This window comes from Falco cherrug, chromosome Z (assembly GCF_023634085.1).
Source record: "Falco cherrug isolate bFalChe1 chromosome Z, bFalChe1.pri, whole genome shotgun sequence".
Classification (NCBI taxonomy): domain Eukaryota; kingdom Metazoa; phylum Chordata; class Aves; order Falconiformes; family Falconidae; genus Falco; species Falco cherrug.
Window position 1 is genome coordinate 68,009,053 of NC_073720.1, and position 23,985 is coordinate 68,033,037.

The window sequence follows — 23,985 nt, forward strand, 5'->3', positions numbered from 1 at the left end:
TACAGATCTGCTAAAGAAAAATAAAATTTGAATGACAAGACATTGATTTATTGCAATTAAAATCTAAGGTTTCTTTGGTCCTTTCCTCCCTACAGCTCTGAAGCCATTCTCAAGTTTATGTTTCATGGCGCTGTTCTAAAATATTGTCCTCTTTGCGATTTACAAGCATAGAAGTGGAGAGAGACAGATTAAATGGCTTGCCCAAGATCACAGTACAAATCATAAGCAAAACAGAATATAAAACATTTCCAGCTTTCTGATGTGTTTTTGCCGCAAACTTGTACCATACCTTTCATTCAGATATTCAAAAAACCCCAAAGGATTTAGGACTGTATCTATATGTTAGATTATTATTAGCAATGCATCGATCCCTGCTAACAACTCATTCAGTAGGAAATTAATTTAGATACAATATGAAAATATATCTCTCATTTCCTTTGCTGAACCTTTTCTTTGTGAATTATTTTAGTCAAACTTTCCTGTCGGGAAGACAACCACAGGACTCATAAAAATGTGCTTTACCTTTAATTACACCTTAAAATGAATACCAAAATGCTAATAAACATACTCTGGTCAATCATCTACATTTTTCTGTAACCAGCTGGCAACTTTGATTAGCAGTTCTCTCCTTTCCAAATTTTCAGATTTTGTAAACTCCAGTAGTAGAGTAGTAGCCACTCTCTCATCCTCTTCCAGTGTAGCATTATAAAAAACCTGCAACTGAAGAAATAAACACATGAGCCTAGTTCACATAATTTCACTTGCAGCAAGCAACTGTGTGCCTGACACGTGCTTCAGACAGAAGTGCACATGAGAAGGGGGAGACAGCAGAGACTAAAGAGGGAATGGGGAAAGCTTACTGATTTACACTAAGGTGGGAAAGCTCCTTGCACATCAGGAATGCGCCCTTTTGCCATCCCTCTAAAAATCCTTTCAAATGCAGCCAACTTCACTAGTACGGGTGGTACCACACAGTGTCTAGGACTAACTGGGTAGCAGAGTCCTCCTCTTGTGCTGCCTTTTCTACAATCACAGAAAAAGAAATTTTTCCTATCAGTCTAATGAGCAGAAGAGAAGAGAGGACTGAGGAATAGCAAAGAAATATAAGGGGGGAGTAGAAAACTAACAATAAAAGAAATGAGACAGATGTCAGCATGACAACCAGCAATGTAACATGCCAGCAACCCAACTTTTGATGCGTATTCTGTAGACATCACAGGGGATCTCTACAGATTTTAAGGAGGAAAATGAGACAACTTTGACAATATTTATTGGGACTGAGTTCCAAACCTGAAGGTTAGTTTAAAGGCCGGCACTGCACTATTGCTTTTGCCATCCCAGGGAGTTAACTTGTTCCTAAAGAACAAAAGTTGAAAAACCTTCCATGAATGAAGGTTTTCATGAATGTTGAAAAGAGATTTTTTTGATTTTAGGAGATAACTCTCTGAATTGCTCTCCTCATTAAGCATCCCTACTCAGTTACTTGCTGTGTGCATGCATCAACCAACAGCAAAAAGAAGAAGCAAAATTTTTCTTGTAATAACAGATACCAGCAGTTTTGGGGCTGGCATAGAAATGTGGATCACATGCAGACAGCGCAAAAGCTGAGCTGTTGAGAAAGGAAAATAATATTTTGGGAAAGAATCTGGGAAGCCTTGGACTAGGAGCAAAAGACCAAGAAAAGAGTATGAAATGAAAAGTGATAGTTAATGATTTGTCACAGGCACTAATGTGGATTAATGTGGGGAATAAAATAAGACAGCCTACAGCCACCTCCCACAGTTTTCCACCTTTCAGCAGGTTTCCCAAAATCCATCCCTTTTTTCCAGATGTACAGCAGCCCAATTAGAAAGTATTGTTCATGGGCTCATCTGGGCTGCCCTGCAGTCAAAAGGAAAGAATTGTGTCACACGTGCAGGCAACCTCTTACACTGCAACCACACAGAGCAGAATGACGTCCGTACCTGCACAAAAGCACACTTTAATGCCATGCTTAACAACCAACTGCACACACAGACTGCAGGGCTGTGGGTGAATGGTCATATGAGGAAGTCTCATTTTTCTGAATGTCTCAACATAGCAACATTATACAATACATTCTATGGTTTCTTTAAAAAACAGTATTTACAAACAGGCAATAAAGTTAAAACTAACTGCCTCTCTGATTTACCTCTTGGATCTGTACATCTGTATTGACAAATCTGCCCATGACTTTTAATACATCATGTAATAATTCCTTCCCGTACCTGTAAAATTGAGATAAAGGTCCTTCAAACAGCATGTTAGCAAATATACTAGATTTCATCACATTTGAAAATACTCCCACTGTTTAGTTGTTTACCATGCTGAAAATACCAACTAAACTGAAGTTTGCAATTGTGCAATCTTTTTCCCCTTTTAATGAAATGTTATTAACATTCAATTTAGGCATTTGAGCAAGACGAAGCACACTCATTACCCTTTATTTTCACTTCCCAGTAAGAACTGGCATTTCTACTTTGGCAACATGAATTCTTTGCTTAAAATGGATAATCTCTGTGATCCCATACCAAACTGGGCTAGAAAGGCTAACTAATAACAATTCTAACAACTGGTGGTTTCTGTTGATATCTTGAGGGTGGCGTATAAGTTAATGTCCACACTATTCTTTTAGTTTGAAAATAATCACTTTCCCAGCAAGCTTCTCACCAGTATGGAACACAGAAAAGCTCTGTAAGGGAACAAGGTGGTTTGACACGAATCTGCTACAACTTGCCTTTTCTAGTGTTAGAATCAAGATACACATTTGAATGCTCCCAGATGGCTGGTCTTGGGTGTGCTGCCACTAATGGCTCCCAATGGACTCCTTTGCCACCTGCCACACAGCAGGAGTGTACTGTCACAGCCCTGCTGCTTTTCACCATTGCCAAGAAGAGACGGAGTCTCTGAACAGGCATCAACATTCTTTCTTTGCTTGAGACAGGTAACCCAAGCTCATCTGCAGTTTACCTGCATCAGTGCAGGAGAGGTTTAGGACTTAAGTCAGGAAATAATACTGTGGTGGTATTACAGCATCTGTAAACCTGTTTGTTCCAATCCCCCACCTTTCCATACTCCCCTTGGAAAAGAAGTTACAAACTTACTCTGGCATTTTACAGCCATGCTTGTGAAATGCTAGTGGATAAGCCCATTTCTAGAGTCATATTTTCCAGGAAATTTAACACTTAAAAGCAATTAAACAGTCATGAACAGACTAATTTTTAAAGCATTGTGTGTCTGACATGAGCTTTTCTTTGACATTAAGCCCTGATCATAGTTGAATCCTCTGAAAACTCTGCTCTGCATACTTAAGGAACTGCATCAATCATTACAAAAAAGCCATCTCTGGAAGGAAAACCTGCACCTGCACTTTACAGCTCAAACATGAAGAAGCCAAAGAGCCACAGAAATAAAGGGAAGCCAAAGCTGGTTGCTTACCATACCTTTCACTTAAAAGTGGCCAATTTTCCGTAACAAATTCCCAGGCTATATGGTACCCAATATCCTTAGTCACCACATATAAGATGACAATTGAAGTACAATTGGAAGAAAATAATGTACCACTGAGTCCATACTGCAAGTATCTGTGAGAAAAGAAGGTAATAATTGAACCTATCACTTGCTGTTTCAGTGATGATCTGGAAATATCACGCAGTTCGGGAAAATTCCTGTTTCAACAAATACCAGAACGTGGAACGTTATACCAAAGTTGGTGTCACTCTGTGCTGTGTATTAAGCTCGGGTTTTGTCCTTACATTGGTGAAATCCCCTGTTCTTGCACACTAACTCTCCACTTCTCAGTAAAACGAGGGTGTAGCACACCAGGTGGCTATATGTGCTTTTCTTATCTGTGTTACAGAAAGACAACCACTCCTACCAGACAATGCAGTGGAATGGAAAACTGCTCCTCAGTTTCTGGAGACTCACTTTGTTGTGACACAAATGGAGCCTAGAGAGCAAGCCAGCAGTAAGATACTCTGTTATGCAAAGTGGACCTGTTTGTAGGGTCCCCTATAGCAAGACCCAATAACAAGGGGCCTTGGATGCTTTCATGAGGGCTAAGGCAGGATTTCAGAAGTATGTTAGGAACTACCAGCCAATGATGTCAGCGGCAGTGAGTGTCTGAATGTCTTGAAAAAGTAACTATTCTCTTTGTTGCCTCAATGTATCACCTCGCATGCTCCTACTTCCAAGGAGCACTGTTGAAGAGTTACCTTCTTATAGGGTGTTGCAGGAAGCTGGTTTATGGGTAGAGTAGATGAGTTTGGTTTCTCCCATTTGCAAGCCATGCTTAACAGAATGATCAAATATACTCAGGGTCAGGAAAAGCCCAGCTCAACGGTCCTTACCCCAAAGGACTTTCAGGGTGGCATTTAGAAAAATAGATTGGCTCATCAACTAACTACTAAGGCTTGTCAGGGACCAGTGCTACCCTGTGCTGATGACAAAGTCAGTAAAGAACCATAAGTTAAGTGGAAAATCAGCATAGCTGATTGGACACCCCTTCACAACCCATCTTGCCTTCTTCTCAGGCATATCTGTTCTGTCTTCTCAAATGACTGCCATCACATGAGCAGGTGGCTGGCAGGAGAAAACTCTCTGCTACTTTCAGAACTTTAGACCAAATTCAGAGTTTATGCCAAATCTTGGAAGATCATTCTTTAGGCCATCACTGACAAATTTCTGTCCCTTGATAAATCCTTTAAGTAATGTGGGCATGACAGATTAGAGAAATCAACGAGCAACATAATTTTCCTGATGAAGTGAAAAGATTTTATACAGATGCCAGTGAAAGGTAATAAATACAGTATACCAAACTCTGTTCAGGAAGTGTTTGGACAACACTCTTAGATATATGGCTTAACTTTTAGGTTGTCCCACACTGAGTCAGGAGTTAGACTTGATGATCTTCATGGATCCCTTCCAACTCAGGATATTCTAATGATTCTATGATTTTATGAAGCTGGAAATTTTTTTAAAAATATTTCAGTGTGAGCCTGCACTTCAAGTGCTGATCAGCTTGCTAGTAAGTCTATTTTTATTTTTGCCCTTAGCCTGGGTGATTTGGCTTCCACACAAAGCCTAAAAAGACTATGACACTTTAGTTTGGAAACACAATAAGCAGGGGAGAAGGAGTATGGAGAAATTATATAAAGTAATAAATAGTAAGGATAAATGTCAAAGCAAATATGATAATTACTGTTTCTGAGAGTGCAGAAGGTAAGGGCAGCCAACGGGTTCCAATTTAAAAAAAAAAAAACATCACAAAACAGGTTTAAAAAAAACAAAAGGAAGAATTTTTACATACAATAATGTTATGGGATATGTTGCCATAGTCTGCTATAAAGCCTGAAGTATTTTGGTTCAAAAATGTCACTAGATACATCGACAGAAGACAGGCCCAGTGTTATACATGACACACTAGTTACTAGCTCAGGAAATCCCTTTCTCAGTGATCACCAGCATCTGGAATGTTGTACCTGCAGAAGGATCATTTGTGTTTGCCCTATTTATCATACTTTCTCTGTAAGAAAACTCTTAAGATTCTTCCAGTGGTACATAAGACACATGCTTCTGAGGTAGGTAAACCTTCAACAGGTTTACACAGTACAGTATTTATGTTCTTATGATTTACTTCTATATACACAAAGATATTCTTTATCAAGGTCACCTGTAAAGTAACCATGACTCTTTGGCACAGCTCATGGCAGACAGCAGGATGTCTTTATCTTCCTTTGTGGAGTTCGTATGGTTATACATTTCCCATGCAAAATTCCATTCTTTGTCACTTCCCACTGCAACACCATAGCAGCAGACTGTTCTTCTAATTAGAAAGGGAATTCTGCAAAGCAAAATATGATTAAAAGGTACTGTATTGTTGTAAAGTCAAAACAGGCAGTTAACGCATAACTGAAAACAAATGTTTCTTTACAGTTAAAAGTTGCACAAGAAAAAATATAATAGCAATCTAAATAACACTAGGAAATCTAATTTCTTTATTCTTGATTAAAAAATTTAAAAAGCATGCAGCTTAAAGGTAAACCGAAAATGTTTTTCAGAACAGTTGGACCAAGCTATTTTGTGTACATACAGTGTCAATGCCACCCCTTCACTTCACAGCCTAGGACGTGGATCTCACCATTTAAAAGTCTATAGCTGCATATAAGCATCATCCCAGAAAGGATTTTTCAAAGTTTCTTCGGTGAAGGCATCCAGTAGGAAGAGCCATGTGCAGTACAAATGGAAACAGAAGGGACATTTATCCACGCAACAGGCAGCCTCCTACTACTTGCAACCCAGGGGAGAGCCGTCAACATGGCAATGAATTGCATAACAGACACTAAATGCAAACATTACCAGTGCAATACTGCATGTGTAAAGGCTAAACAGAAAATTTCTTCTGTGGTAATGATGTGTCCCTGACATTAAGACGTTGTCAGTGCTTTCCAGTGATAGCAATGTATTCTACTATGCAGGCTATCTGAGAACAGTTTAAATTGATGGAATTTTGGACTAATTCTTTGTAGAAGAATGGGTCCCATTCATAGAAATTAAATGTTCAATTTCTCAATGTTAATCTGTTAATCTTATTAGTATTACATAAAACCAAGACTGTAAGTAAAGGTGTAAAAATTATCTTCCATTACATCAGGAGATAGACTTGGAAAAGCAGACAAGTTTCTGATCACAAAAGCCATTCTTCAGGCCCAAAACCAGAAACAGCAAATTCAAATTTAGATATAACTTGAGAAAAATTCCTCTGAGCTTCAGTAGACCATCCCAGAGAAAACTGGGATTGATACCAGCAGAAAGAGAGACATTATTAGTCAGAAAAAAAGGCTATGTGACAGCAATCTTCAAAGCAAAATGTAGAGGCAAATTATAAACTCTGGAAATTAAGAAGGACTAGTGGGAATGAGGGAGAGGGTTGGGTGTTTTGCATGACAGACATCACTCATTGAGAAGTGAAAATGTAAGATGCAGGCAGGGATTTTGATAGTCCAGATGTGGGTGGGGGATTTCACTGGCATAATAACAGGAAGTGTGGGCATGTATTATATTTAGTGCAAAAAATAGTTTGGCTTCATTTACCTGGATAAGTGCTGCAGTATGAGGGATCTGCCGCTAAGAATGATGCTTACTGGGACTGAGTGGTTATATCAAGGCAAAGAAAAGTCCTGCAAGGAATACTTTTATGACAGATCATCTTTGAGTTACAGGGTCTAGTAATTTGTTTAATAATCATAACATTGCAGAAAGAGGCCATGGTAGGGTAGTAACAGGGTAGAGCAGCTTTGGCTAAAATATAGCTATTATCTTGCTACTGCAGCTGTTCCAATTGTTTCAAGAAAATGTTGGTTACTGAGTCTAAAGTTGTTGTGGATGAAGAAGAGCAAATAGACAAGCTCTGTGTATCATTTGGCTGAAGCTCTAATTTTCAGCATTCGAGGCAGGCTGTACGGGCAGCCTACTATGGGACAATAGTCTACTGCCTGGTGACATCTATGGTGGTCCTGAAGTCATCTATGTTGTATAGTTCATAGAGAAAGTCCACTGTGCTCCATAGGGACTTTGGAACTTGAGGTTATATTAGGTGAGGGGTGGGGCTTATTACTTTCGGTATTTTTTTGTGGGAGTGGTTGTGTGCTTTGATATTACTGGCCTGCCAGGATTCTCTCATTTCTGGACCTTGGGGAAAATGCACAAAGCTACTGGGAAGAAGGGTGGATAATTTTACATCATTTTCATGGAGCCAATGCAGAAGTGACATAATGATTTCTTAACTTTTGAGAGCAACAGCAGTATATGGTTACTTTTAGTGAAAACTAAAATGTACAGCAACATTGTCCCTCCCCCTAAACTAATTTCCTTCATTCGAAAGAAGACAAGCCAGTAGCTTGTGTACATACAGTGTCAATGCCACCCCTTCACTTCACAGCCTAGGACGTGGATCTCACCATTTAAAAGTCTATAGCTGCATATAAGCATCATCCCAGAAAGGATTTTTCAAAGACAAACAGCACCACAGAGAATACATTAATTTAGCTAGCTCCACTTCACTCCTATAAGCAAAAAAGAGTAAAACTGAGTGAGACTCTGGCTGGGAATCACTGCTCTTTGCTTGTTACATCCATGGACCACATACAAATGCATTGTATCAAGTCCTGTTAAGATCTACCAGGAACTGTTTGGAAATGTTCAGCTGAAAGTCAGTCACCTTATCTGAAAGGGAAAAGCATTACTTCCTTCTACGGATGTGAGAACCCTACTGAGTTCCTCCTGTGGCAGAACAGCTGTAGTGTGCTGTTACGAATTTTGCTCTCAGAGTGGAGAACTGAAGAGCATCTAAAGGGATCTGTCTGTGAAATATGAGTCAAAAGTTTATTATGCCCTTTTCCTTTTCTATCTAGCATATGAAAAGTCCCCTCTTTAATTGAACAGGAATGATGATCCGTCATTTGAAACTTAAGAAGTGTCCTATCCCCTATGGTTTTTTTTTCCTTAAAACATGATCATTTTTTTCACTTAATAAAATTCATAATTGCATTTTTCCCACACTTATAGCCATGTGAAGTGTGAGGCTGTAAAGTCCCTTTGAACTTCTCTTCATGCCAGGAAGGACAGTGAAACTAACCACCTCCATCTAATTGAAAACCAGATCAGCCAATATATTTCACAGATTTTTCAGCTCTTCAACTCAGCTAAGGTATGTAGTATTCTAATAGGAAAAAAAATATTTCAAATATTATTAATAGGGGAAGATAGATGACTATTTTGAAAAGAGCTTGAGAATTCAGTATAGCATTGTTGCTTCTCATGTGGGATAGTGAGAGTATTCTCTCTGAAACATAACAGAATGTACTTAGGCTATTTAAACTTTTCAGTTTAACTGCAAAGCACCATTTGGTTTTTATGAGGATGATCACTACAAAGCTATTTGAAAAAAACCAGAAACATAAAAGTACAAGTTCAGTTTACTTAGCCAGCTACATATATCAACAGAGATATAGAGATATAAGTAACAACAAAATATTTATAACAACTACAACAACAAAAACTTCAAATATTCACTCACCGGTCCCAGTACTATTTGACTATTGCACAGAAAAACATCAAAAGAAAGAGGGAAGAAAAGAGAATAAGAATTTCAATACATCGTAAATTTTCTTTAACAATGCAATACTCCAATACAGAAAGTCTGATCCCGGTAGAGCCCTGACTCCATCTTCACAGATCAGAAACCTGACCAGGAGGCTCCACTATCAACATAAGACTGACAGCTGTTCCCAGCACCTCTTTATGTGAATACAGAACATGCAAAGCAATTTGATGGGCTTACCACGGGCAGATGCCTGTATCATACAAACATTGTTTCAGTATTGCAAAGGGAAGCTTATAGACTGAGTTGGTACACATGATAATCCTAAAGCTGTACTCCAGCAAAAGGACTGGATAATATGGGACATTAGCCCTAATCTGAGGTTTGTCTGCTATGTGGCTAAGCATGTTGGTCTTCATGCCAAAAATCTGCATCCTTCAGCCTGTATGGTCTATGTAGAAAGTAAGAATTATGAAATCATCATCAAGCTGGGATTTGGGGAAGGGGGGGGGGGGGGCGGGGCTGGGGAGGGCAAAGTTGTGCTTCAGTTCTGTCATTCTGCTAAGGAAAAGAGCACTGTACAGGAGCCTTTTTCATTCTGCCTCCCCCATGTAAGAGCTCTTTAATTTTCCACCTCACTTACACATGCACACCTCTAAGAGCACATTATCATTCTTACTTGTACTCAGGGTTGTCCATCCACTTAGCATACAGTTCAGATGACAGATTCAAACAGTCCTGGAGGCCCAGCCAGCATGCTGTTGCAAAAAGTTTTTCCAAATACACTCTTAAAGGGAAGCCAAAATAGCAAAAATAAAAGATATGTATTCCACATTTGGAGTACTTCAACTGTGCCTGACTGGCACAGTTTCAGCACATGATGCTGTTAACTCATGAGAACCTCTACTAGAAACAGTTGAGGTTTAATTAAAAAACGTATAAAATTAAACTATCAATAATGGGTTCCTGACATCAATATTCATGGACATTAGTAAGGCTACCAATGTACTATAATTTCTCTTAGTTTTTTGTGTGGTTTATATCCCTCTTGGTAGTTTTAAGAGACTAGTTGCATCTAGTCCAAATCACTCCAGCATTCAAGACTGTGGCCACAGTGGTCTTGCAAGATTAAGTATTTTAAAGATCTAGCGACTGATCCATAAATTTCATCTGCAGTTCATTGCTGTCAGTTTTACTCCAACCAGCAGTAGCCTGTTGAGTCTGTTCTCCAATTAAAAAAAGCTACCACTCGGATCTATCTATTATCTTTTATGCTCACTAGATAGACTGAAAATATCCCAGATTATCCTGATGCTGCAGCTTCATTGGAGGTATCATCATAAATAACACACTTATAGGAGAGTCAAAGTAACAATTCATTACATCCAAATGAATGAGACCATTTTTCCTGTATCTCCTATTTAAATATACAGTGTATCAATCACATCAGAACAAACTTTAGAGAAAAGACAAATACTTACTGAGCAAAATAGTCATCTTCCAAAGCATCGATATTTTGACGAATAAAACCTGCATAATAATGGTATATTGGCAACATTCTCTTTAAGAGGTATTTCTTTTAAAAGAAGGGAAAGAAAAAAATACTTTAATTTAGATGCGAGTTTTTATTTTACTGTGGTTTTCTTTACTTACTCAGATTTATCCTAAATACTTATCACTATTAATTTCTTGACAACTCAGCACATTAAAATAAAGCATATAAATTTGCTCTAAAATTTAATACACCTGTACATCTGTTCAAACTGGGAAGTTAACATTTCACATCACTAGGACCTTTGAACTCATTATGAAAGAAAAATGCTCACTCAGAGAAAATGAAACAAAACTTCTCAATAAAAAATACTTTGTTCTTCTCATATATTTTAAATATGCCTTTACTTTTAGAATTTAAGAGAACTACTATTGTTGGATTGTACTTTAAACAAAAGTGAAATCTTTTTCAAATAGAAGTCAGGGAAATAAATAAGACAGTGTCACCTCAGGTAGCTCAAATATGAAAGATAATAATCTAATTTAGCATCCAAACCCAATTCTTTCTTTCTCTCCATGAAGATGAACTGGAAGATAGTACAAACCATTGAGCACATACATACTATATGCCCTTTATACATAGCAGTGTTACTCCCATTACTTACTACTGATTATTTACTACTGACTGATAGCTGTATTGTCCAGATCCTCAGTTTTACAAAAACCTAGGATCAAGCTTAATATAAGGAATGTGAATGTATTTCTGCTTTACAATAAGAAGTGTTCAAGATTCAATGACGTTTCTCAGTGACTAATATATACAAATAAGTACCTCCTATTTAAAAAAAAAGTTGACAAAATCATGCAAAGGGAATGACAAGAACAATGACCCATCATAGTCATCAGAATTTAAGCAGCATTCATTTTACTCTGATTTATTTAAATGGTCTATTATCTTTGCTAACTAAAAAAAAGGTGATACCTTTAAAAGTGGATATACTTCATAGTTTTTCAGAGTACTTTCCAAATTCTCGGGTACTAGGTTTAACAATACCACATTCCATATGAAAAGTTCATCTTCCCTAGCAAGGTACTTTGTTAGTTCAAGCGCTGTTTCAATCTGAACATATCCAAACCTATTTGAAAATTAAAAAAAAACCCTCATACTTGAGCATATCTATTCCCATTAGTTACCTACCACGAATACCTGTTTATTTGTGAAACTGACAATAAAACATTAAGATACTACATGGAGAGTGACCTAGAAAACATAATGAAAACAATAAAATAAATATAAAACAATGGTTCTTTTAAGACCTGAACTCTCAAAACATTTATTACAGAGCACAGCACCACTATGAAAGTAATAGGACAATCATGGCAGTAAGCAGGGCAGTATGCAGACCATATTCTTCTTGTGTCTGCAGGATACATTACAGGCATATTTACAGCATGCATCAGTCTTGCTAGGACAAAATGAAGAAAAAGTGCACTGTTTTAAGTTATAATACATTTGCATTTTTATTGCTAAACAGCACATTTTTATTACAGTTTCTTTTGTGGAATATACATTATTGTAAAAATCAAACAATTTAATTCACATGCACACTACTAGTGGAATTAACTTTGGCATGGTATTTCTGTGCTTCAGTGTGGAAATAGCATGGAATTAATTTTTCCCAGTTAAATTCCAATTCAAGCCCCTCCCCTCCTAGACAAAAACATTTCTAGTGTACTTACACAGGAGCACAGTTCTACACTTCACAATTACATTCCTTATTAAACACTAGTTTCAAGCTCCCTTATGAGAAAAGACATTTATGTGAAAGGAGGAATGGGAATTTTTACTTCCTCCTTTCAGAGTGACCTCCACAAGATCTGAGTCGGGGTAGTATGCTTTGGCCACTCCTCCCTGAGCTCCCACATCATAGGTGTCTGATGCTTTTGGGATCCCTGGTATGTTTGAGGCACAGATGTATTTATTGCTTCTTCAGCTCCCTACAGTACTACTGAACTCCCTAGTACCACAGGCATGAACAACTGAGTCGTCCATCAGCAAGGGAAATGAAAGAGGTATTAAGAGTGATGCATGACAGCATAGCGGAGAGAGCCCAGAACAGATTAAATTCAGAAAGTTCATTCAGAATCTTTTTTCTATTACAACAAAGTAAGTTAGTGCCTAAAAAAATCATGACAGTGCCATTATTTAAAATATTTCCTAAGAGCTGGAACAAAAGTTAAAAGAAATTTTGAAAGAAATCACTCAGCACTGACAGGAAAATGGATGAAACAACTTCCCTACCATTTTGTCAGAACATGTTGTTCTTATGAGGCACATATGGGTAGGAATAAACTAAGCAGAAGTAGCAGTGTTGAATGTAATCATGTACTTTAATAATTTTCTACGACGTATTCAGAACATACTTACTGTGTCAATGCAAAAACATCATCTATCAGCTGGAACCTGCTGACAGCGGGAATAACCTGCAGAGAACATTCACGTAGCATTAATAGATCTAAACATGTCATTAAGAGTTTAAAAAATCTTTACTGTGTTTCAGAAGGATAAGACTAGCCCCAACCACTTTTTCTAAGCCAAAATCTTCCAGAAAACATCATAAAATGGATCCTGCATTTTAAGCTTAAATTATGTATGTGCTTTTAGGGATGCTTATATATATATAAATACAGAAATACACAGCTACGTAATATATTTATATATATAAATATAAAAATATACAGCTACAGTACATCAAGCATGGAACTTGAGACCCCTCTTAGTTGCAAGCTTTAACAAAAATTAAAATACAGAAATGCCACATTTCCTAAAAATATCCTAGTTATATCATTTTGGTATATTTTTCCCTTTGAGGCTTCAGTTCGGAATGCATACTCAGAGTAGTCTAGAGCAGCGTGTCTGCCATTATCATGAATTAAATGACTGAGGCATGGAATCCTCATGAACCGCTACCTACAGACTGTGCTCTCACGAGGACTGCTGCTCCCTCCTCACCTCCTCCCTGCTTCCATGCCCCTTTGGCTTGACCACTGCTTGAGCAAACCTTCCCACTGACTGACACCAACAAACGGCCCCAAGTCACACCTAATTTTCTGCTGGCTTAGATTTGCTGTGAAGGGAAAAAGCCATCAAGAAAGGAAGCCAGTGGGCCATAAAAAGGTTTAACCACACTGCATGCTCTGATCTGCCTCACGTCCAGACCTTGCAGAGAAGTCATCTGACTACACTGGTTACTATTATGCTGAAAACAAACCCCACTGTTGCTGCCAAAACCAATGAGCTGACATTACTACTCAAGCCCCTGGCACACTCCAGGGTTCAGCAACGTTCAATGCAATCCCATAAACAGCCACAGGTACAGGCTGTTCTGTACTGCTTTTGCCTTCAGCCCAAGCTACAGCAAGTCAGAGATGGGATGAAATCTACTCTGAGTTACAGTGTCTTGTAACTTTTAAGAAAAATCTCCACCAAAAAAACCCCAAACCAACCAAAAAAAACAAGTCCGATAATTTTTATTTTTTTTTAAAGTTCACTGACAGAAATATTGTGGTTGGAGGAAATATGGAAACAAAAAGCCTTCTCCCAGCTTTCCTTTTCCATGGTTAGCTAACAGCAGATAAAGCTGTAACACAACCATACTGATAACTGAGCCAAATCTAAGAGACTGGAAGAACCACAAGCTGTTTAGACAACTTTGAAGACAGAATGCCATCTCATGTGAAGTTATTTTTGATGCTTATGTGAAACTATTTGGGCCTGTTCCTCTTCCACTATGGAAAGCTGTCAGTGACTTTAGTGGTGATCGTGGATCATTTCTTCTTACATGGTACGTGAGTTTCTCATTATTTCAGGTTTTCATCAGTGTGATTACTGGTAAGAACTGCAAGAAGCAATACACAGAAAGAGGCTGTTTATAAGCTTCAGAAAACAAGCATGATCTTACCTTTGGATCATTTTCAAGCAAACGTGCTAATCTTTTTAAGTTTAATTGATCATAGTTCACTCTGTAGTATCCACTCAAATTTACATTTAGCAGGATCCAGTCGTATTCTGACTCCAATACTTGCATTTCAGGAAACACTTCTGTAAAGTGATATTAAAATATAGCATTTTATTTTCTGTGCACTGCTAAATTCTCTTGCATTGATGAACACTGGACTCAGTGCTCCTCTGAGATCTGAGACACAAGTTTGAGATTGGACTCAAATCCCCCAAAAGCCTGGTGCATTTCTGATCTCTGTTCTGCACAGTGTAACTTCAACAAGCAACCGGACCCCTCAGGTACTGAGCACCTCGAGATGGCAAAGTGGAGCCTGAAGACCCACTTTGCTCATACCCTTTAGCTCAAAGGCAGCTGGGAGAGTTCAGAAAGGTTACCCAAGAATAAGCAGTCTAGATGAGGAGCAATAGCTTCACATGCCTGCTGCAGGGCATGCACCCCTAGCATGCCTGATGCTCCCAGTGCTGTTCTAAAACACAATGCTCAGTACCTTACAGAAGAACTGATCACCTACCAGTATTCATATAAATGGAGATTAAGGAAAGCAAAACAGCTAAATTTATGCAAGAGACAAATAATCAAAAGATCTTATTTTAAATAAAATAGTACTGTAGTCCTTTCGAGTTACATCATTCACTGAAGGCCTCCTTCTTCAGTCCCATTTCATCTGACTAATACTTACTTTGTGTGTGCTTCTGATTACTTGCTCGTGATAGCCTGGAGTACATCTGAAGGAGCCAGTACAGCCCTGTGCGCTCTAAGCTGCCTCATCAGAAGAGGATTCAAATGGTGATTTTAATGGCTACAATCACCCTGATTTAAGAAGGCAAATTCTCTTTAGACTGTAAATCAAGATTGGTGAGTAGTCTAGATTGCAGCACTGCTTTACCCGAACAGCAGTCTGAGACATCAATGTGTTTTGACACAGCAAGTACTACAGAAGTCATCCTCAGTCACCTTCACAAGTTAAATGAGATGGGAAAGTGGCATGTAACAGATCATTTAAATCTTAAAGCTTAATGCTTAATCATTTAAAAACAGTGTGGGTATCTAGAACACAGCACTAGCAGCACTTCCCCTGTAATGGCATTATTGGTTCAGTGCTCTGCTGATCAACAAGAGCACTTTTAGATCCAACTAAAACAGCAACACTATGCTCCTCCACTCCCCAAGCTGAATGAAACATGTTCTACCGTAACAGCACCATCCTCCTAATGTCCTTTTGGTGTGCAGGTATCTCACCAAGGGTCACCAACACAATTATATGGACAGAAGCTAAGTATGTAGACATTGCCTGAGGAGCCCTAAACCAACAGGACAGGCTTTTAACGCCGTACAGTGCAGTGCTGAAAGAGCATGCATGGCTGCTGGTAGCAGCTCAGCTTGAAGCTTGGAGTTCAACTTAACCTGTTCAGAAGTAAGATAAATTAGCTCCTGCAGAGCTCTTTGCAGCAAAGATACACGTACACAAATCACTTTTGAGATGTTTCTTCTTTATGTATTGTTATGCCACTGCAGCAACTATTCCAAAATTCAAGTTAAAACTGTACTTTGTACCAAATCCCTCATTTTCATTTACCAAAACCATTCTGATTAATACCTCTGAATGACAACATAACAGTCATCCACCAGAAGCCATTTCAATCTCACAGGAACAAAATGGTAACTGACTTTAAAATTACCCTTAATATTTCTACCTTTTCAAGAAACTATTTGGTTTATTTATGCACCACAAAGTCGAAAAGAAAATTATTTTTTTAATCTTAAAGTGTGAATGCAAGTTCCTTGGCTGAATAGTATCTGGTACATTTGATATATAGCTTTCAAATACAAGTGCAATGTATTCTAAAGACTGAATTTCTGCTTTACAGAAGTCCCTTCAGACAGACGCAACATGATGGGTTTTTTTCATAACTTTGTAGCTCTTAAGTCACATGATGGGTGAGGAAACTGAATTGGTATCACTTCAATAACACAAGCTTAGCATGCAACACTAGTCCTTCCAAGCACATGCCGCCTAACAATTCTTTTCTGCAAATTTTCTCATTTTTCACCTCAGCAACCACTGGTTTATTTAACCTTAAAAAATCCAGAGGAATAAACATCCACTGTTCACTTATTTACTTGCCCACATACTGTGAAATAATTACTCAAGCTATCTTACTGCCTGAAAAAGAGAGAAAGTAGCTTTTAACCTCTGCAAACAGAGAGTGAAGAGCTGCAATATTCATATAGCATATTGTAGTTTTGCTTTTAAGCATTCCACAAACACTTCAGTCTCTGCACCTTCTTGTAACTGATTCAAAACCTGATGGAGTTCAGGGCTGACTTGCCAAAGAAAAATGAATACCCCATTCTAATGGTTACATTTCTTCTTTCTCAAAAAAATACAGCTGTTTTATCGGAAACCATTGAGATGAGAAACAACTGAACTTTTTATCTGATTGGAGATGTCCATAAACTCAATTTGCTATTATAATTTTTACAAATCCTACTCTTTTGATAGGAGTATTTATGCAGTTAATTTGCATAAACAAATTAAACTGTTGAAAATGCTTATTTTCTGGTTTTACTGATATCCACGTGTGAAGATGTCGGGTCACTTCACACAGCTGGCTTTAATTTTTTCAGTCCTGTATCTACTACTTGATCTGATCATTTTCTAATGTGTTACAGCTGAGATCCTACCTATATTCAAAAGCTTTTGTTAACATCAATGGGATCTGCTGATGTAAGAATAATACAGAAATGTGAGGAGCTAAGTTTGGATTTGTGTACAAAATGAAAAATCAAAATTATTGTGGAAATCTTTACTCATAGTATGCATTCTACCATATTATTAAAAACATATGCTGAAGTTTGATGCAACATAGAAAAACCCAATATATTAACCTATTTGAAAATCTATTGCTATTCTAACACAAAACTAGCACAACGCATAGACATTTCTGTAATAAAGCTTTATCTCCCTATTCAATTCAAATACATTTTGTTTATAGAAGACTTAGGTGTATTTTTATCAGCTTGGTTTTAGCCTGTGTGAGCAAATGCATTACTTACTGCTGCTTTTATCTAGCCACATTAAGGGTTGTGATGATCCATTTCTCATCCAAGAAATAGGAATAATCCATGTGTTACTTCACAAAAACAAGAAAAAAAGAAGAGATAACGTAATTAAACCTTATGCTTAAGAACACCCCCCTCAGGTGATGCTAAACTAGACCACCGATGAGTTTCTTATTACAAGAATCTCCATCTGCCTTCTCTCCTGATGCACAAAACCTCATCAGATGATGGTTCTTATACTGTATCAGCACTCACGTTCATCAAAGGTAAGGGACTTCTATCTCAGTTTTAAATAGGTGCTCATATCTAGACTATTGTTTGATGTCAAGTATTTGAATACCACTTTATCTCTGCTCTGGCTTTCCTTCTTCAGGCAACAATTTCATTCTCCTCACTTACTACACATTACTTCTGAAGAATGTAAAGCTCCTTTTCAGAAGAGTATCTACTAAAAAACAGCCCTAGGCAAGCAATATGACTAATTCTGACAACTGTAATTTTGTTTCTGAGGGAATGTAAAAGTGCTGACAAAAAGAAATAAAAACTCCAAAATTCTGAAAAATTCTGTAATACATGTCCTGGATTTTTTTACATTCACATGGTCTTGCCTCTTGCTAACTACAAGTAAAGGATTTGATATTTGTACCTTGGAACTCTTTATCTGAGCTAACCAAAAATGCTGGATGCACTAATGCTCTGCAGTTCCTGGAACCCAGGAGCAAAGGAAACTCTGTGATTCTTATGAAAATTTCTTTGGGCTGTTTGTATGACCAGCAATGGCAGCCAGGAAAAAACTTCTCTGGATTTTGCTCTCCTTTATACTTTTTCCCCACGTGAGAACTCGCCTTGTGGGCTCTGTCTATGCATCCCAATGCTTATGAGAATCGCTGAATCTCATGAGAGTTCAAACTCTACCCACGAGTTTCCAAAGTAGGTGACTAAAGGCAGCTCCTTCTATCACTGTTCGTAGTCATCTGAAGAAGCAGCACAACTTTCAAAAGGACCAGGCACTCAGCAACGCCCACTGACAGGAACTTTAGAGCTGCACTGTCAGGTACTCAGCACTTTCTGAGAAAGGAGTCATTTATATAAGTACTTAAATGCAACCCTTTTATCCTTGCCAAGCAGAAGAAACTGGGAATATGCACACTGGAAAGAAGCTACAGCATGGTTCATCCAGGTCCCATCTGTACAACTAAGAGATGGGGAAAGAAGAAAATGCCAGGCAAAACTCCTGCTCTGCAACCTATTCATGACCTGTGTCTGTCCTTACAAAGTTATTATGTGGCTGGAAAAGTCACTACTCCAAAGGAAAGCAACCTTTTGGCAAAACAAGCTGCTTGCAGAACTATTGCAAACCCCAGTCTCCAACAGATTTCACTTGATAGCTGGGTGACGAGAAAAAAGATAAAGTTAAAAAATCAGATGGTCAAAACAATGTTCTAAAGGAAGAGTTTCCTGCAAAACATAGGTTATAAACATATAACAAAACCACAAGCTAAACATACTTGTAAGAATCAGTACTGTTTTCATTCTTTTTATTAAGAAAGCGCTCCTGACTGATTGTGCCAGTGGTTAGATTTAATGTTAAAACTGGAAACCCGTTTTGGCATGTCCAGGAATCCATTATATGTTTTACAGATGCTGGCAACTGAACTTCATCCTGTGCATCTATGACCTGCAAGACAAACAGGAATTATAAATCTTTATAATAAACAGGTATTTACTGATACTGCTTCAGCAACACTCCAGGTGTTGTTCTAACATATTAGAGAAAATGTAACTGCTTAGTAGTTTGATGGTCTTTGATTCATGCAAAAAAAATTAATGTAACAAAGTCCTAAGGACATTACTGACATTGTAATATATACAGCATAAGCATTTTTAGGAATTATGAAATACTGAGGTGGCATTTCTCTTCTTTTAGTGTTCATATACTTAGGCCCTTGTATGGCTATGACAGACTTGATATTTTAACTTCATTCAAATAAAGCTGCTGAAACACATCGATTTTTAAGTGACTACCTAATGAACAAACTGAATGGTAAAGACAAGCTGAAAAAGATACTAAGCTAAAGTCCCAACTAGTGTGAATTGGTACAGTCTCTTTTTGCTTAAAAGATGTGATACCTTTGCATATCTGAAATTGTGGCACTCTCATTCTTAATCTGAGTGTGCAATACAATGGAAGGCTTCTTTAGAGGAACAGGAAAGTGGAATTTTAAAAAATAAACCTATTGTTAGCACCTGTTTTCTTATTCAGGTTCTGCCAAAACCAGCTGAGCTACTGCACTGCGTATAGACTTTGCTGGATCTGTGACATACCAGCATCTTCAATCATCAAGTCCAGAGCATCACACACTCTGATCTGGCAAAACCCAAGTTCCAGAAGAATAGGCTATGCAATTTCGTGCAGGCTTAGGTAATCTCCATGAAACCCAAAACTCCACCTGGCCCAGATTTCCCATCTCATCTCTCTACTCCTTGTACTTAGCTGCACTGATCTCAAGCGCAGTGAAGCAGCCAAATAAACACTTGTGAAGACATTAGCCAAAAGAGCCAGCAAAGCAAGTTTTATTGCAGAGAAAGACCGCCCCAGCAGTAGCCAAATTCCAGTGCAGTCCTCTACAGACAGTATATGGCCTAAACTTGGACTGTGCCAAACACCAAAGCAAGGATACTAGCGATAAAATGAATACCTTCTGTATGTGGGTCCAGAGGTCATCTTGGTTAGCATTTGAGAAGGAAAATTCTTTCAGGTACGACTGTACAGAAACAAACAGACTTCATGAGGGTTCAACGAAAAACATCAGCAGGGCAAAAAGCAATATGTTCAAATGTGACTTTCAAGCTTATAAATCAAGATGAAGGTGTTAGTTTTTCAAACTTACAGTAAGTGCTCTGATAAACAACTTCTCAGTCAGGAAACCAGACAGCATCCAGGTAATAGAAGCCCCCTGAAGTACAAAAAAAAGCTATGAGAAAACATGAATTATTATTGCAGTATTTTTTCTATATTCCAGAAAAGTTAGTCAGGCTACTCGTTTGCTTTGTATTTCACCAAGGTTAAAAATGTTTTCACTATTTCTTTCATAACCAAATAGATTTGCAACATCCAATAAATTTGTGTGTGCAGCAGAAACAAATTTTGAATGACAAAACAACCTACAACAAGCATTGTAATTCAGCAGTTCCTCTCAAACCTACACTTTGTACCATTAGTTTAGAATATGCAAGAAACAGGAAGAATTTTATATTTTTTAACCTTGTTGTACGTGATGCTGTCAAAAAGAGACATTAACGAAAATGATTCTTTGAACTTGTCTTCACTCTCTGACAGTGATCGAACTCCTATTTCATTGTCTTCCCTTAAGACAGGTTGTACAACATGATCATAAAATATTTTATCCTGCAAGAAAAAGATAAATGTAAGTGAGCTGTAACAGGAAATACTTATTCTCAGAAGAGAATGTAGATTATGGGTTTAGCACTAAGGAATGATCCTTTCCCCCCCTACCTAACTTTCCCATGAAGTAAAAGGGATTGTATACCCGATCCTAACGTTTCCACACACAACATTAGTAATCAGTGACAAGTTTACACCTGAGAAGACTATGGGCTTGGACCTGACAAAGACAATTACAGTGTAATCCTCAGGGAAAAATAAGTATATTAAAGAGCAAATGAACAAATACTGAAAATTAAAAAGCTGTAACTTATTTACATCTATAGGTCATTAATATGGCAGCATTTTCCTCCTAAATTTTCTGTTTCTCCTGCTGCAACCCTGAGCAATAACCTAAAAACTAAGCTACTGAGGGTAGCAAAGCTTAACTATGCAGCATTTCTGCTGTCACCCAGTGAGAAATATGAAGGGAAAATGGCTCCTGTGGTGTAAATCAATGAAGTTCTGTTTGTCAAATGATGATTCAGTTTCCCCCATCTTAGGACAGATCCTCATTATATTGGAATATATATTCCAATATTTTTTTTCCCAATTGGAAAACCAATATAATTATAAAGGTAAAGAAAAAAATCCTAAGTCTTTAAAACACTGCAGGCTACTTTGAGCACTTCTACTTTTCAAGAAGAACACAGACTTCCAGGTTAATGGGGCCATATTTGTTGACACATTTTTTTCTACTTGTAAACAGCCAGTAAATTTAATTCTGAGGGTTCAATTTGTAACTGGGTGGCGATCACTGGCACAAAGCCTAGTTGGAGGTAAGTGACTAGCAGTGTATCCCGGGGGCACATACTGGCTCCAGTCCTGTCCAACATCTTCATTATGATCTGGACAATGGGGCAGAGCGTACCCAAAGCAGGTTTGCAGATGACACAAAGCTGGAAGCAGTGGCTGATACACCAAAGAGTTGTGCTGCCATCTCATGGGACCCAGAGAGGCTGGAGAAATGGGTTGATGGAAACCTCCTGAAGTTCAGCACAGGGGAGTGCAAAGTCCTGCAGCTGGGAAGGGGCAACCTCAGGCACCAGTACATGCTGGTGACCACCCAGCTGGAAAGCAGCTTTGCAAAAAAGGACCTAGTGGTCCTGGTGCATACCAACTTGAACATGAGCCATCAACGTGCTCCTGCAGCCAAGTCGGCTCATGGTATCTAGGGCTGCAGTAGGAGTAGGATTGCCAGCAGGCTGAGGGAGGTGATGATGGCCACACCTGGATTACTATAACCAGTGCTGGGCTCTCTAGTTCAAGACAGACATACTGGACATGTTCAAGTGGACATACTGGAGAGAGTCCAGCAAAGACCACAAAGATGATGAAGGGACTGCAGCATCTCTCCTGTGAGGAAACGCTGAGAAAGATGGAATTTTTCAGCCTGGAGAAGAAAAGGCTCACAAGGATCTCATCAATGTATATAAATACCTTGAAGGGAGGGTGCAAGGAGGACAGAGCCAGGCTTTTTCTGGTAGCACCCAGTGACAGGACCAGAGGCAATGGGCACAAACTGAAACACAAGAGGTTCCCTCTGAACATCAGGAAATGCTTTTCTCCTGTGAGGGTGACCCAGCACTGGCACAGGTTGCCCAGAGACGTGGTGGGGTCTCCATCCTTGGAGATATTCAAAAGCTGTCCGGACACAGTCCTGGACAACTAGCTCTAGGTGGCCCTGCTTGAGCTAGGGGTTGCACCAGATGAACTCCAGATGTCCCTTCTAACCTCAGCCATTCTGTGATTCTTTGAATGTGTATGGCCCTCAAAATTTGCACAAGAAAGCCCTCTACTCTCACACTTGTGTAATTTACTCTGGATTTCCAAGACACATCACATAACTGTAATTTATCAAATGGAATTACCGCCTAGTATCAAAATTTACTTTATGGACATAAATAAAATAGCAATTGTTGATTTTTAGAAAGGCAAGCTTCTAAATTAAAAGATTAAAATTAAAAAGGAGACAGATTTATTTGCAATTTAAGATTTGGCAGCCTTTACACTTCTCAGTGATATCAAAATCATTCATTACAGAGAATAAAGTGAGCTGTTGTTAAGTTCAAAGCAGAAGGTTAGCGCATCCTATGACCTAAAAATCCTTCTGACAGAATTTGTTTGACAGGCCTGTATTAGTTTCCAATTAAACATGTAATTAAGTACTTTGGTGAATTAGAAAATGAAAATGACAAATGATATTTCACTTGAGCTAAATAAAAAGCAGACTGGATTGCCTGCAGCCTTGGGCTTGCCCATACTAAAAGATTCTCCTTTCTTCAGAAGCTGAGGGCACTGTGCACAGTCATTTATGACTGCACATCATCTCATGACTACAATTAACAGCACTTATCCTCCTATCTCAGAGTTTAATGATGGATGGAGTTTTCTAATAAATTATGGAACTTATTCCCATTTGAGTGGCACAGGAGGAAGTCTTACCCTGGTGTTGGATTAACTATGTGCATTATATTTGCCACATCTACAATCAGACACCCACAGACCCAGTAGGGTAAGGAAACACAAAATGGCCCAACTTACTCACTGCCTGGTAAAGATACCTGAGGTATGGGACACATGGAAAAGAGTTTGGACAGGCAGGGAGGCAAACCATCAGCCACAGGACTCAAGAGAGAAAGCTGGGTTTGCTACATGACAGATCTAGGGCAAAACACCAACTCCTTGTCACTGCAGAATGACAGCTGTCCTCTGTGCCAGCTGTAGGAAAGCTGGGTATGATCATAGCCCGCAGCAGGTGGAGACCCTCCAGGGAAGAATCAAGACCTGCTGGTCTTTCCCAGGGCAGCTGAGTTACTAATACCACAGCTAAATGAAATCCCTTC

General features: G+C 38.5%; 1 protein-coding gene across 2 annotated transcripts in view; it reads right to left on the reverse strand.

Moving 5' to 3' along the window:
* Positions 1 to 573: 573 nt before the first annotated feature.
* The window catches only part of LVRN (laeverin), a 38,376-nt gene continuing 14,964 nt past the window's right edge, over positions 574 to 23,985 (reverse strand). Inside the window, exons 7-20 of one of the 2 annotated variants that reach the window (XM_055699860.1) lie at positions 20,960 to 21,103; positions 20,586 to 20,651; positions 20,394 to 20,459; positions 19,203 to 19,372; positions 17,689 to 17,765; positions 14,572 to 14,711; positions 13,038 to 13,093; positions 11,592 to 11,745; positions 10,600 to 10,694; positions 9,798 to 9,905; positions 5,690 to 5,860; positions 3,462 to 3,602; positions 2,171 to 2,246; positions 574 to 720 (exon numbers count right to left, since the gene is read on the reverse strand). In XM_055699860.1, coding sequence (XP_055555835.1) covers positions 574 to 720; positions 2,171 to 2,246; positions 3,462 to 3,602; positions 5,690 to 5,860; positions 9,798 to 9,905; positions 10,600 to 10,694; positions 11,592 to 11,745; positions 13,038 to 13,093; positions 14,572 to 14,711; positions 17,689 to 17,765; positions 19,203 to 19,372; positions 20,394 to 20,459; positions 20,586 to 20,651; positions 20,960 to 21,103 — 1,611 coding nt within the window. Of the gene's footprint in view, positions 721 to 754; positions 1,024 to 2,170; positions 2,247 to 3,461; positions 3,603 to 5,689; positions 5,861 to 9,797; positions 9,906 to 10,599; positions 10,695 to 11,591; positions 11,746 to 13,037; positions 13,094 to 14,571; positions 14,712 to 17,688; positions 17,766 to 19,202; positions 19,373 to 20,393; positions 20,460 to 20,585; positions 20,652 to 20,959; positions 21,104 to 23,985 lie in introns of those variants that run through there. The other variant, XM_055699861.1, reaches the window with a different exon arrangement.